Consider the following 15,786-nt stretch of genomic DNA (forward strand, 5'->3'; position numbering starts at 1 on the left):
GTTCTAAGTTCTAGGGGACTTATGACCTAAGATGTTGAGTCCCATAGTGCTCAGAGCCATTTGAACCATTTAGGCAAGGAATTTAGATTGGCATTCGTGTCTTTCCGGCGTGCGTGCACTAAATGCAGAAACGTGAATTACAGCGACGTTATTATCAAATGCTTCCAAACAGGACCATCGTGCTGTCATACTTGTCTTGCCTATCCAAGGACAAACACCGGTAGATATGCATCGGGGAATGAAGAATGTGTATGGGGCAGTTAGTCTGTCGAAAACCACCGTTTGTGGAATAGTGCACCGATGTGCCAAGTTTCCTGCTGCTTCTTCGTGACGACCCACATCCCCATATCGCAAATCAGAAGTTACGCCAATTCAAAAAATGGTTCAAATGGCTCTGAGCACTGTGGGACTTAATTTCTGAGGTCATAAGTCTCCTAGAGCTTAGAACTACTTAAACCTAACTAACCTAAGGACATCACACACATCCACGCCGGAGGCAGGATTCGAACCTGCGACCGTAGCGGTTGCGCGGTTCCAGACTGTAGAGCCTAGAACCGCTCGGTCACACCGGCCGGCTACGCCATTTCAAGTGGGGGACACTCTAGCACCCGCTCTATAGTGCTGATCTCACCCCATGGGACAATCACGCCTTCAGTCCCTTAAAAAAGGCCTCGAAGGGTCGACGATCCCTGTTGGACGAGTATGTGCAGTGGGCAGTTACGGACTTCTTCACGAAGAAGGGCACGGTATTTTATCAAAGGGGTATCCTCATCGTGGTGCATCTATGGGGTGATTGCCTCAACGCTCACGGCGATTTTGCCTCAATGGCATACAGATTCTGGACTGCACGGCCTTCGAACGGAAACTTTTGATTGTCTCTTACACATTAGGATACTATTTAGAAAATTTTCTCATAGGTTACGTATCACAAAGCTTGTGGGCAAACAAATTATTTATCATCAGTGTTACTGTGGTATCGATAGCTACGATGCCACGTCTTAGGTGAAAGTTGTTAAGCTGGCACTACGACAGACACCGACGACAGCGCCCTCTGGCCGGTGCTGTGGAGATCTATGAGCTCCGCTACAGATTTTCCACATTTGACGAAGAGCAGACGGCCTGGAAACATCGCTTCAACATCAGCTTGCTATTGAGACTATGTACTACTTACGACGGGTCTAAGGTCTCGCACCTGAGTGCAAAGTTATGTAACCATTTATTAACTTGTTTTTGCCTATAGTAAACATCTATAAGTTGGTACGCAATACCGACGTGTTTTACCTTCTCCTGCTCCTACTCACTTCCAACATTCGGCCTACCCTTCAGTTTACAGGTGCAGATCCACGGGATACAAAAGTTACGACGAAGAGTGATTTTTAGATTGGAGTTACTGTATAGTCTATGGCCGGGTCATTAGAGATGGAGCACAAGCTTTAACTAAGGTTAGGGGTGGGGGGTGGGGGGTGGAGGGCATAGGAAGGGAAATCAGCTGTATCCTTCTTACAGAAACCATCCCAGCATTTCCCTTAAGCGATTTAGGTTAGGTTAGTTTGTTTAACGTCCCGTCGACAACGAGGTCATTAGAGACGGAGCGCAAGCTCGGGTTAGGGAAGTATGGGGAAGGAAATCGGCCGTGCCCTTTCAAAGGAACCATCCCGGCATTTGCCTGAAACGATTTAGGGAAATCACGGAAAACCTAAATCAGGATGGCTGGAGACGGGATGGAACCGTCGTCCTCCCGAATGCGAGTCCAGTGTGCTAACTACTGCGCCACCTCGCTCGGTAAGCGATTTAGGGGACCGATGGGAAACCTAGATATGGATGGCAGAACAGTGATTCATACCTTTGTACTCCCGGACACGAGTTCTGTGTGCTAACCACCACGCTACCTCGCCAGGTACCTATCATGAGGGAGAGGAGGAAATTTTATCTGAGTATCCAGTCCACATCACGATTATTCGACATAAAACACTAGCGCAGTTGGATGTGGAAAAGAGTAGACTGTGGACATGTAGAGGGAACCATTTTAGAATTCTCCTGAAGTGATTTAGGGGAACTGCGGAAGGATGTATCGGGATAGCATGGTGGGAATGCTGATCGTTCTCTAAAGGAGTCAAGTTTTAACCTGTTCGGTTTGGTGAAGGAACGCATTCTTCGACTAAAGTGATTTAATGAAAATACAGGAAATCAATATCAGGATTCGAACCTGATTATCTGGAATACGAGTATAGCGTCTCAGCTGGTGCGCTACATTGTAAGAGGTCCATGATTAAGAAATTTGTCGCTAGCGCAGTCGAGCAGATGTAATTTCGATGGATTGCTCGCGCGCTGTCTGCGATAAGTAAGCTATAAGAGAATCTCAGACCATAGAGCAGTGTTGTATGCAGTAGGAACTCTGTAGCAGTCGTGTGTGTGGAGTTGGCTGGGCCGGTCGTGGGGAGCGATGGCAGAGCCTCAGCATTGTAGTATAAGGTAAAAGCAGCCTCACGCATATGTAGTATTGTTATATCAAGTCCCATGTAAATGTTTTTAAGAAAACCTCTTAATAATAATCTTTCTTATAAAAATTAACTTTTGACAATCATTCATCTCAATTTAAAGAATTTACTACTTTCTCCAATCCATGGTCATCCCGATTATTGTAAAGAAAAATCAGTTGTTTCTTTTCATCCATGACAAATCTATCGGCCAGCATTGCACTGCGCTGTGCCAGAAAAATTTCTTATAGGAGTAGATATATACGCGTTATCCAGCGACCTTATTGAGACAAGAATTTTCAATTAATTCAGAATGAATTTTCAGGGCCATGACGCAGCACTGTTGACGTTCAAAATTTACCAGTTTAAATTCACAGTCAATTCTAGAATGAAATTTTCACTCTACAGCGGAGTGTGCGCTGATATGAAACTTCCTGGCAGATTAAAACTGTATGCCGGACCGAGACTCGAACTCGGGACCTTTGCCTTTCGCGGGCAAGTGCTCTACCGACTGAGCTACCCAAGCACGACTCACGCCCCGTCCTCACAGCTTCAATTCCGCCAGTACCTCGTCTCCTACCTTCCAAACTTTACAGAAGCTCTTCTGCAAACCTTGCAGAATTAGCACTCCTGAAAGAAAGGATATCGCGGAGACATGGCTTAGCCACAGCCTCGGGGATGTTTCAATTATTGAAAGGTTATAAGTGAGCCACAATTTTATTGAGAGATTAGTCACGTTGTATTATTGTTGGCTACGGAATAATAAACTGTTTGGTAGTTATACTGAATGTGAATTGTATAATTATATTATTTTATACTGTTGGGAGGTTATTATATAAATATCTTTGGGAGCCCCACCCCCATGAACCGTGGACCTTGCCGTTGGTGGGGAGGCTTGCGTGCCTCAACGATACAGATAACCGTACCGTAGGAGCAACCACAACGGAGGGGTATCTGTTGAGAGGCCAGACAAACGTGTGGTTCCTGAAGAGGGGCAGCAGCCTTTTCAATAGTTGCAGGGGCAACAGTCTGGATGATTGACTGATCTGGCCTTGTAACATTAACCAAAACGGCCTTGCTGTTGTGGTACTGCGAACGGCTGAAAGCAAGGGGAAACTACAGCCGTAATTTTTCCCGAGGGCATGCAGCTTTACTGTAAGGTTAAATGATGATGGCGTCCTCTTGGGTAAAATATTCCGGAGGTAAAATAGTCCCCCATTCGGATCTCCGGGTGAGGACTACTCAGGAGGACGTCGTTATCAGGAGAAAGAAAACTGGCATTCTACGGATCGGAGCGTGGAATGTCAGATCCCTTAATCGGGCTGGTAGGTTAGAAAATTTAAAAAGGGAAATGGATAGGTTAAAGATAGATGTAGTGGGAATTAGTGAAGTTCGGTGGCAGGAGGAACAAGACTTTCGGTCAGGTGAATACAGGGTTATAAACACACAATCAAATAGGGGTAATGCAGGAGTAGGTTCAATAATGAATAAAAAAATAGGAGTGCGGGAAGCTACTACAAACAGCATAGTCAACGTATTATAGTGGCCAAGATAGACACGAAACCGATGCCTACTACAGTAGCACAAGTTTATATGCCAACTAGCTCTGCAGATGACGAAGAAATTGAAGAAATGTATGATGAGATAAAAGAAATTATTCAGGTAGTGAAGGGAGACGAAAATTTAATAGTCATGGGTGACTGGAATCCGACAGTAGGAAAAGGGAGAGAAGGAAACATAGTAGGTGAATATGGGTTGGGGCTAAGAAATGAAAGAGGAAGCCGTCTGTTAGAATTTTGCACAGAGCATAACTTAATCATAGCTAACACTTGGTTCAAGAATCATAAAAGAAGGTTGTATACATGGATGAATCCTGGAGATACTAAAAGGTATCAGATGGATTATATAATGGTAAGACAGAGATTTAGGAACCAGGTTTTAAATTGTAGGACATTTCCAGGGGCAGATGTGGACTCTGACCACAATCTATTGGTTATGAACTGTAGATTAAAACTGAAGAAATTGCAAAAAGGTGGGAATTTAAGGAGATGGGACCTGGATAAACTGAAAGAACCAGAGGTTGTACAGAGTTTCAGGGAGAGCATAAGGGAACAATTGACAGGAATGGGGGGAAAGAAATACAGTAGAAGACAAATGGGTAGCTCTGAGGGATGAAGTAGTGAAGACAGCAGAGGATCAAGTAGGTAAAAAGACAAGGGCTAGTAGAAATCCTTGGGTAACAGAAGAAATATTGAATTTAATTGATGAAAAGATAAAATATGAAAATGCAGTAAATGAAGCAGGCAAAAAGGAATACAAACGTCTCAAAAATGAGATCGACAGGAAGTGCAAAATGGCTCAGCAGGCATGGCTAGAGGACAAATGTAAGGATGTGGAGGCTTATCTCACTAGGGGTAAGATAGATACAGCCTACAGGAAAATTAGAGAGACCTTTGGAGAAAAGAGAACAACTTGTATGAAAATCAAGAGCTCAGATGGAAACCCAGTTCTAAGCAAAGAGGAGAAAGCAGAAAGGTGGAAGGAGTATATGGAGGGTCTATACAAGGGCGATGTACTTGAGGACAATATTATGGAAATGGAAGAGGATGTAGATGAAGATGAAATGGGAGATACGATACTGAGTGAAGAGTTTGACAGAGCACTAAAAGACCTGAGTCGAAACAAGGCCCCGGGAGTAGACAACATTCCATTAGAACTACTGACGGCCTTGGGAGAGCCAGTCCAAACAAAACTCTACCATCTGGTGAGCAAGATGTACGAGACAGGCGAAATACCCTCAGACTTCAGGAAGAATATAATAATTCCAAACCCAAAGAAAGCAGGTGTTGACAGATGTGAAAATTACCGAACTATCAGTTTAATAAGTCACAGCTGCAAAATACTAACACGAATTATTTACAGACGAATGGAAAAACTGGCAGAAGCCGACCTCGGGGAAGATCAGTTTGGATTCCGTAGAAATGTTGGAACACGTGAGGCAATACTGACCTTACGACTTCTCTTAGAAGAAAGATTAAGGAAAGGCAAACCTACGTTTCTAGCATTTGTAGACTTAGAGAAAGCTTTTGACAATGTTGACTGGAATACTCTCTTTCAAATTCTAAAGGTGGCAGGGGTAAAATACAGGGAGCGAAAGGCTATTTACAATTTTTACAGAAACCAGATGGCAGTTATAAGAGTCGAGAGGCATGAAAGGGAAGCAGTGGTTGGGAAGGGAGTGAGACAGGGTTGTAGCCTTTCCCCGATGTTATTCAATCTGTATATTGAGCAAGCAGGAAAGGAAAAAAAAGAAAGATTCGGAGTAGGTATTAAAATCCAGGGAGAAGAAATAAAAACTTTGAGGTTCGCCGATGACATTGTAATTCTGTCAGAGACAGCAAAGGACTTGGAAGAGCAGTTGAAAGGAGGATATAAGATGAACATCAACAAAAGCAAAACAAGGATAATGGAATGTAGTCGAATTAAGTCGGGTGATGCTGAGGGAATTAGATTAGGAAATGAGACACTTAAAGTAGTAAATGAGTCTTGCTATTTGGGGAGCAAAATAACTGATGACGGTTGAAGTAGAGAGGATATAAAATGTAGACTGGCAATGGCAAGGAAAGCGTTTCTGAAGAAGAGAAATTCGTTAACAACGACTATAGATTTAAGTGTCAGGAAGTCGTTTCTGAATGTATTTGTATGGAGTGTAGCGATGTATGGAAGTGAAACATGGGTAATAAATAGTTTGGACAAGAAGAGAATGGAAGCTTTCGAAATGTGGTACTACAGAAGAATGTTGAAGATTAGGTGGGTAGATCACGTAACTAATGAGGAGGTACTGACTAGGATTGGGGAGAAGAGAAGTTTGTGGCACAAATTGACTAGAAGAAGGGATCGGTTGGTAGGACATGTCCTGAGGCATCAAGGGATCACAAATTTAGCATTGGAGGGCAGCGTGGAGGGTAAAAATCGTAGAGGGAGACCAAGAGATGAATACACTAAGCAGATTCAGAAGGATGTAGGTTGCAGTAGGTACTGGGAGATGAAGGAGCTTGCACAGGATAGATTAGCATGGAGAGCTGCATCAAACCAGTCTCAGGACTGAAGACCACAACAACAACAACAACAACAACATCTTCGGGAGGTTACAACATCGTTCGATATTATTGGGGTAGTAGCGACATCTACTAAAAGGGACTTATTTGTTTACTATTGCCCATTTTCTCGATTATGGCATTGGACCGTTACGTATAGACTTACATGTGCGTCAGTTGTCATAATAATGAGCTTATTTTGCTATTCGTTGTTTGTGTTGTAAGTTTAGGTTGGCTGCCTACCTGGGCATGTCGTCGTGTGCGGCGTGCTGGTGCTGCACGTGCCTCTGCTGCTTCTGCTGCTGCTTGTAGCGCGAGAGCGCGAACAGGAGAGCCAGCACGGCCCTCAGGGAGCCGTCCCGCACATCGCGCGCCGACACCCCGTCCAAGCACACGCCCAGCGAAGACAGAGCCGCGAGGCTCGCCTTGATGTTGCCCACCTGCAACACCAATGGCCCGCGCTCAGTAGCCAGCCTCGCTCCCCTGGCAGCGTACTCCAGCCACGCCTGCCTCTAGAGTCTGGTTTGTGCCTCGTGCGATTTGGCACCGACTTCTTCCATCTACTAATGAAGTTTCCGATGCCATCTGCGAAACCAACATATACCGCAATTTTTTTCGTTAACGATTTGAATAAGGCATTCTCAGCGTAGCTATTACAGGGGTAGTCATACAGTTTCAATTGTAATGGTTGATATTGTTATTGTTCTTATTGTAGTTGTGGTCTTCAATACCAAAACTGGTTTGACGCAGCTTTCCACGCTAGTTAATTTTAATAAGAATCAACATGAATCAGCTGTGGAGCACAATATGATCAAGATTTGTTTTTGGAGAGGGTCTGCCTAGAGCAAAACTGTGGTGTGCGAACTGTAAGACCTTCGATACACACCCCATCAGATTATTTGTCTTGTCGCTCTAACGAAGTAGGCGAGTGTCAGCAATATGTCTCGTGGTATTATCGTGGCGTGTTTGTCTTCTACCGTTAGGTCAGACGATAGAAATGCCACTTGCACGCTTAGAGTAGCAGATTGACGGTGACCAACTTTGAACAGAACTTGATTAATTTTCACACACATTTATTAAAATAATAACAAGCATTAAAATTAATTAACTTGGTTCTGGATGCTATTTACAATTGACAATCTGAAGTTCCTTTGGTATGGGTACGTTAATCTTATTCTCACATATATCTCTGATACTTGACAAAAGTGTCTATACATTTATCTTCATGGCTATGTACAGGACCGAGCGAGGTGGCGCAGTGGTTAGCACACTGGACTCTCATTCGGGAGGACGACGGTTCAATCCCGTCTCCGGCCATCCTGATTTAGGTTTTCCGTGATTTCCCTAAATAGTTTCAGGCAAATGCCGGGATGGTTCCTTTGAAAGGGCACGGCCGATTTCCTTCCCAATCCTTCCCTAACCCGAGCTTGCGCTCCGTCTCTAATGACCTCGTTGTCGACGGGACGTTAAACACTAACCACCACCACCGCTATGTACAGGAATATGGTAATCATATTAGGCGCAGACTGAAACTTGACTATAGACTGGTACAGATAAACGTAGAACTCGTACAGACTGGTACAGACTAATGCAGACTGGTGCAGACAAATGCAGACTGACTAATCGGAGGTCTGTACACTCGTTATAATACCTCGAGCGTTCAGGTATCACTGTGCGAGTGTGATCCGCGAGGAGAAAAGGTTCTACGTTAGCAGCAATCTCATTGGCTGTGTGACATATTAATACGCGGATCGGCGGAAGCGGAATTTGGTCCGTCTGTAAGACAGCGCCATCTCGTAGTGAGGAGACGGACGAGCGCTGCGCCTGCGCTGTTGTGCTTAGCGGGGCGCGCTCTAGTGGGAAAGTTGAGTACGCGCTGACTACGCGGAACTATGTACACAACAAAAACACAATTTACTTTTTTTATTCTCCTGACATGTTTCGCTGAAGTTACAGCATCATCAGTGGGTTTTATGCTATCTTATTGTTACCACACGCTGTGTATATCCTGGATATTATGTAACTTAAAGCAATTCTTTTGTTTCACAGTTTGTCATTTTTCCTGGTTTTACCATTATCTTCTCTGTGAAGGCCTGCATTAAGTATTTTTTGTGTCACTGTTGTTTGTAAACAGAGACACGATTATCTTCACTGTGAAGGCCTTAACTAAGTAACTTTTAGTGTCACTTTTGGTGCTTGCACATAAAATACCAAATTGATAAATGAACATGATATTCTAAAAAATTTTATATAATTTAAACACCAGCCAGAATTTTGTGAGACTGGCAATTAATTTACCTCCACTAAAAATGCATTTGAAATTATTCGCCTTTTTACAAAGGACATATTGATGAGTGTAATTCACATTTTAAGTAGCTGTGACATCCATTTCATAAATAAAATAAAAGTTTTTATAATTTAATTGATAATACTTTAGGTCATTAACTTTATTTAACAGTTGTTATAATTTTATAATTTTTAAAACAATTTAAAAAAATGAAACTGTATTAGCTAGTAGGTAGAATCTAACCCAGATCAGCCGCATGATAGTCCAGCATACTACCTTCCCGGCTCCCAAAGGGTGGAGTTGGGGAAAGTGGGCAGGGGTCGCAACCATGCCCCGTTCCCACCCTCCAGGAACTAAGGAAAGCGTAGGGAACGTCGAGAAGAGCTACAATGAACATCATTTATTTATTTATTTATTTTCCTTTCCTTTCTTTTGTTTTTTAACATTAATACCACGGAGAACAGCAGGAAACCGGCGTCGCGAGGAGGTGGGCGCAGCAAGACGCCAGACTCATTGAGACTATTAACGTATAGTTTTTCGGAGAACAACATTCCGATGACCACAAAATATATTGGTTCTAAGTGTGGAAGAGGCGAGGATCAACTCTTCATGACAGGAACGCCCCAGCTCTGGGGACTGACTGAGCTACTTCACGCATTTGCCACCTTGCTAGTTGTGACCCGAATGTGAGATGTGTATGAGCTACGTTTAAAACTTAAGAGCCCTTTTTTCCGGAATTTCCTGGAGAGTGCGCCTTAAGACTTCTATGAGGTATGCTAGTAACCCGCGAAGTCTCATCACGAACTGAATATACGAGACCGTAAAGTCCTCTTGTTAGACATGGCATCCAATAAACAGGGGCAATGTTTCAACAGAGTCAATGTCCCTACGTTGTCTTTCGCCAAAGGATCGCTTCATCTTTTTTCTCGTCGCATCTTGTGAGCACCGTAGATAAACACAACCAAGAAGCTCTGATTTACTCGCTCGTTAACAGAATCCAAGAATCCACCAACTAGGTATAATCTACGGTCTTTTTATGCAAACTGAAGCGACGAATGAAAACTGAAAATCTGTACCAAAACCGGGATTCGAAACCGGGTCTCCCGCTCACTAGGCATATGTGCCAACCACTACACCACCCTGGCACAGCGGTTTTTCACACCTGCATGGACTACCTTAACGGGCCTCCCCCCTCAATCCAAATTCCCATACACGCCTCAGCCCACTTGGTATCTCCCATAAACTCGAACAGTGTTGCAGAGGCTCTCTATCGGCATAGCACCGCAGCAGCGAACGAAACGGGGGACACACAGACCTTTTCAAGTCTCAAACATCTATGATGTTTATATGCAAACTGAAATGACGGACGAAAATTTGTTCCAAGACTGGGATTCGAACCTGGATCTCTGGCACAGTGGTTAGCACACTATACTCGCATTTTGGAGGACGACAGTTCAAACCTGCGTCCGGCCACCTTGATTTAGGTTTTCCGTATGCCGGGATGGCACCTTTCAAAGGGCACGGCCGATTTCTTTCCCCATCCTTCCCTAATCAGACCTCATTGTCGACAGCAAAAAAAAAAAAAAAAAAACAAAAAAAAAATGGCTCTGAGAACTATGGGACTTAACATCTTAGGTCATCAGTCCCCTAGAACTTAGAACTACTTAAACCTAACTAACCTAAGGACATCACACACATCCATGCCCGAGGCAGGATTCAAATCTGCGACCGTAGCAGTCGCGCGGTTCCGGACTGAAGCGCCTAGAACCGCTAGGCCACCGAGGCCAGCTGTCGACAGCACGTTAAACATTAATCTCATCCTCGAAATTAGAATTATGTATTAATACCTTCAGCTGCTGACGGGTGTTGATATATATCAACGGGGACAGGTGAAAATGTATGCCCCGACCGGGACTCGAACCCGGGATCTCCTGCTTACATGGCAGACGCTCTATCCAGCTGAGCCACCGAGGGCACAGAGGATAGTGCGACTGCAGGGACTACCTCGCGCACGCCTCCCGCGAGACTCACATTCTCACCTTACATGTTCACACACTACATTCATAGTGCCCCTACCCAACAGTGGACAAATAAGGTGAGAATGTGGGTCTCGCGGGAGGCGTGCGCGAGGTAGTCCCTGCAGTCGCACTATCCTCTGTGCCCTCGGTGGCTCAGCTGGATAGAGCGTCTGCCATGTAAGCAGGAGATCCCGGGTTCGAGTCCCGGTCGGGGCACACATTTTCACTCGTCTCCGTTGATATATATCAACATCCGTCAGCAGCTGAAGGCAGTAATTCTAATATCGTTCTAGACGGCTGCAGGTCATCAATGGTGTCTGTTCTTTCGGACATGCCAATAGTAAATGTCAGTCAACTGGATCTGCATTCCAGCTCGAGTTTGTGGTCTAAGTTCTATAGCGTGAACATAACGATCGAAGTGGTGTGACAGATGCTTATTCGGGTTGAAGGTGACTCAGTTAAGTGGCTAGGAAATACTTCTCGTTTACAGCAACTGTCTGGCGTATCTAATGCAACACTTTCTTGCTGGAAGGTCATTTCCTTCTTAAGGACAGCAAACACCTACAAACGTGGATTACTATAAACACTGACAGACAGTGTGGTCCCACACATAGGTAAACATTCCCGAGTACGCCACCAAAACATACTGCACACCATTAGCGCTGCCCCAAGAGCATCTTTTTGTATCGAAATGGTGGCAACAATATTTGCTCTTCGTTTTTACGCTTCTCAAATTGCAACGTCTAACTATTCGATGAAGTAGGAACCGGGACTTTTGAAACGAAGCAATACTTAACTAATCTCAAAAAATGAAATCCAAATACCGACATGTATAGCGGTACCAGATTCATCAGTTTAATTTCGTTTGCATGAATATAATCCACTCACATCTGTGCCATATTAGGAGTAATGTTTAGTGAGCTGCCGTTTTAAACAGGCATCCGACAGCCAGTACGTCTATTCTGGAAACCTTTAACGTGTAACACATTCAATCACCACATAAAAGATACCTGATGATCTGGACTTCAACTCGGTTACAAAAAAATGGTTCAAATGGCTCTGACCACTATGGGACTTATCATCTGAGGTCATCCGTCCCCTAGAACGTAGAACTACTTAAACCCAACTAACCCAAGGACATCACACACATCCATGCCCGAGGCAGGATTCGAACCTGCGACCGTAGCGGTCGCGCGGTTCCAGACTGAAGTGCCTAGAACCGCTCGGACACACCGACCGGCAACTCGGTTACAGTGTGGTGATAATACTCCAGTCACGACACACATTTCAACAGTATGTAACAGCGCTATTTTAGAAAAAATGCCACTCTTGGTCAGAAAATAGCTACTAGCCATTTTTTCAAACTATGTTATTCACCTCCTACGTCTATGGCCGTACTGATAACGTGTGTTCAACTGGCTGGAAGCACACCCATTAAGTGAAATAAAGTACTACATGATGCCGGTGTAGTAACAGGTGAACATAACGATGTTACTGAACAGTACAACAGCAAACACGTAGACTTAATAAATGACAAAGAACAGGAAAAATAGAGAGTATTTAGACCGAGCTAGCTGGCGCAATGGTCAGCACACTGGACTCGAATTCGAGAATGACTGTTCAAATCCCCGTCCAACCATCCACATTTAGGTGTTCCCCAAATCGCTTAAGGTAAATTTTGTGACTGTTCCTTTTAAAGGGCACGGCCTATTTCCTTTAGCGTCCCTCCCTGATCCGAGTTTGTGCTCCGTCTCTAATGACCTCGTTGTCAAAGTTCTCTAAACGCTGATCTTCGTTTATAAAATACTCTATGAAATTGAGAGAACGAAGAAACATGGCGTTCCACAATTCTGTTTGAGATGGGGTAGGTCAAAAGTGTCGAGTTGTCAGATAGCAAGTACCGTGGCTGCAGCACATTGAGATTCGATCGGGCATCTGGAAAATTGTAGAGCTCTCTATATCAGCTGAAGATAATAACGCATTTCCCAAAGTAATTGTTAAGTGCTTGGGCGGGGACCGTGTAGCACTTCAAAAACAATTAAACACAATGGAGTGGTAGCCAGTCGGTAATTGATAATACCGGGCGTGATGCCATCTTCACGCGGTAATTGCCTCACGTTGGCTCGGCTTTGGTATTAGTTACACTGCTCAACGGAGCTGATTTCCCGTCCTCCCAAAGGCATCGAAAATAAATTATTTATTTTTCTCATTGCAACTGCCTGCGTTACACACCGCCAGTAGTTTGCAGCTGGCCGCACATACTGTCGTCACTAATTTTATAAGGTAGCTTAATTTATTCTCGGGCAGCTCTTCCTCGTTCTTTCGCTTTATGTATGCTGTTGTTTAACATTCAAACCATAATATCTTCTACTGCGAGCCCAGTTGCCGTGGTTTACACTATGGTTTTAGAAATGGGAGAATATGAAAATGAATTATTAATCTCTATCTGATGGCCCTGGAAATTCAGATGAGTATATTATCTCTCTTTGTGCGAAATTGCAAAGCGAACAACTTGTGTAATAGAAACCACTTACTTCCTGTTTCACATGCATTTATGGTAACTACACTAAATCAAATTGTTTCAACGAAGTTTGTAAAACTAGTAGCTGAATGAATCTTCGCATCGATGATTTAAGCTTCAACTAAAACCTCATTTTAATCATATATTCTTATTTTCAGATTTCTGTTGGGCTTTCATCCATTGAGATCTAATCATTGCGTATTTTATTACCAGCTGTCGGTCACATCATACTACTACGAAATAGAGGGTACTGTAGGAATTTGAATTTGCGTTAGGAGAATAGAAATCATGTTGCCCGGTCGTGGATCCAGATACACTACCGAATAAGAGGCGCAGTTACCTTTGGATGATTCATGAAGATGTTAGCGGACGATATTGTTTTACAGAGAGAAGTCGCTAGACGAGAAAACTCAAGTTTGTGCAGTAACACCGGTACAGGACGGGACGGCCGTTGACGTTTCCATAAACAAATGTAATGTTTGCGCTAAAAGATACAGTTTTCTTTGATTACACCATTGTGTATCAATCAGTACGTAAATTCTCAAACTTAAGATATCTAAGTATGTACGTCCTAAGCATTTTACAATAGAATGACTACACAGAGGCTTGTAAATAGTTGTAAGAAAGACAAATCTCAGACTGAGAGTTACTGGAATCATTCTAAAGAATTATAATTCATCCACAAAACTTTCGTTCAACTAGCTGTTGATTACCGCTAGTCAGTACGGAACCCGTACCTCAAGAAATTACTAGGCAGTGGAGAAGGTTCAAAGAACTGGTGTGAGTTTCGTAACAGCTTTACTTAATTAGCGCGAGAGCGTCATAGGGATGCCTAGCCAAATCCAGTGACAGTCGATGGAAAACAGGTGTTGAAATTAGGATTATTGTCAAAATTCCCAGAGCGAAAATTCCGGGAAGATCCAAGCAACATTTTACTTGCTCTCAAATGCAGCTGACGAAATAACAAATTACTAAACTTAAAGCTTATACATAGGTTTAAAAGCTCTGATTACTGCCCATTATTCGCAAATGGAGGAAATGAGATGATTATGTACCCTCCGCCACATATAGTAACATGTGCGTAGTGTAAAAGCTTATAGTGTCAGTGGAGGTAGACTGAGAGTTACAAGAAGCAGAAATTCAGTAATTCTTAAAGTATTGCCAGTGACGGCATGCTATTTCCAGAGATATGCCGGCAAGTCTTGAGTCTTTTGCAATAATGAAAAAAAAGAAACTGTTGCCAGAATAATTACAGCCTTCAGCGGCAGCTGGATTTGTAGCACTTCCAGAATTATTACCTACCGTTATTTCAACGTATCATCTGGCCGATACCAATGGAAAATAATATCGTCTAGCCGGCTAGAGTGGCCGGGCGGTTCTAGGCGCTACAGTTTGGAACCGCGCGACTGCTACGGTCGCAGGTTCGAATCCTGCCTCGGGCATGGATGTGTGTGACGTCCTTAGGTTAGTTAGGTTTAAGTAGTTCTAAGTTCTAGGGGACTGATGACCTCAGAAGTTAAGTCCCATAGTGCTCAGAGCCATTTAATATCGTCTAGCTGTTCAACGTCATGTGGACAGATGGAAAATAAAATGCACACGAATGTATACAGTAATATGTACATATATAAACTGCGGTTTGAACTGAAGTGACTCTTGTTGGCAAAAAATGTAGCTATTCTGAATATTTGAAATTTGTTGTTTTACATCAACTGAGAAGCGCGCCTGAACTCATTTAACTCGTGTGTTTACTTCCTTCTTCTCCCAAAATCTCAACTTACCGTTGAAGTTCTTATCCGTCATTCTACCCCGGTTCTCTTGATTTTCTATTTGTCTGTAAATTGATTATTATCGACAACTGTTCTAAATGCATTTCTATAAAGTACCGCTTCACTGAGAGACCAGTTTCCTGAATATCTCTCCAGTTTCAAACAGCCAACATTTTCACTGAGATGATATGACGGAGAACACTGTGAATGTGACAGCAAAATTTTTGTCGCCTCTTCCTAAAATTATAAGAAATTTCTCTCAGTATATTGATGTAATTCCAAATATTTCCTTTTCCTAAAAGTTCCACCTAAGCATACAGAGCAACATTTCTTTTCCTTATTTTTCTTTGCCTTGAATTAGTGATTAGCGTCTTATTATAAAAGCTTCCGACGTGCCGTTTGATTATTGTAGTGTGGTGTTTTAATTATGCGTTCCACGACATTGATTTTTGTTGTTGTATCTACTCTTGGTAACGCTGTAGGCGTTTCGTTTTGTAACTTAGACATTCACTAATTGTTTTCTTCACGACCTAATGCTGAAGGTTGGATGATTTCTGCTAGGCATCTGAATTTGAGTACCAGGTATATTTTGACTAAAATGAGTTACCAAAGGTTGTCCA

General features: G+C 43.2%; 1 protein-coding gene and 3 non-coding genes across 6 annotated transcripts in view; 1 reads left to right on the forward strand and 3 right to left on the reverse strand.

The window, feature by feature from the left end:
• LOC126471177 (protein sickie-like) overlaps positions 1-15,786 on the reverse strand; it is a 749,505-nt gene that overhangs the window by 390,875 nt on the left and 342,844 nt on the right. For all 3 annotated transcript variants that reach the window (XM_050099283.1, XM_050099285.1, XM_050099284.1), the window contains one exon: positions 6,818-7,014. In XM_050099283.1, the coding sequence (XP_049955240.1) occupies positions 6,818-6,825 (8 nt within the window). In that variant the 5' untranslated portion in view covers positions 6,826-7,014. The remainder of the gene's footprint in view (positions 1-6,817; positions 7,015-15,786) is intronic.
• On the reverse strand, positions 2,930-3,004 carry Trnas-cga (transfer RNA serine (anticodon CGA)). Its single transcript has one exon. It is a non-coding gene; the product is annotated as a tRNA-Ser (tRNA).
• Trnat-ugu (transfer RNA threonine (anticodon UGU)) lies at positions 10,762-10,836 on the reverse strand. Its single transcript has one exon. It is a non-coding gene; the product is annotated as a tRNA-Thr (tRNA).
• On the forward strand, positions 11,021-11,095 carry Trnat-ugu (transfer RNA threonine (anticodon UGU)). The gene has a single exon. It is a non-coding gene; the product is annotated as a tRNA-Thr (tRNA).

Source organism: Schistocerca serialis, chromosome 3 (assembly GCF_023864345.2).
Source record: "Schistocerca serialis cubense isolate TAMUIC-IGC-003099 chromosome 3, iqSchSeri2.2, whole genome shotgun sequence".
In the NCBI taxonomy this organism is placed as follows: Eukaryota; Metazoa; Arthropoda; class Insecta; order Orthoptera; family Acrididae; genus Schistocerca; species Schistocerca serialis.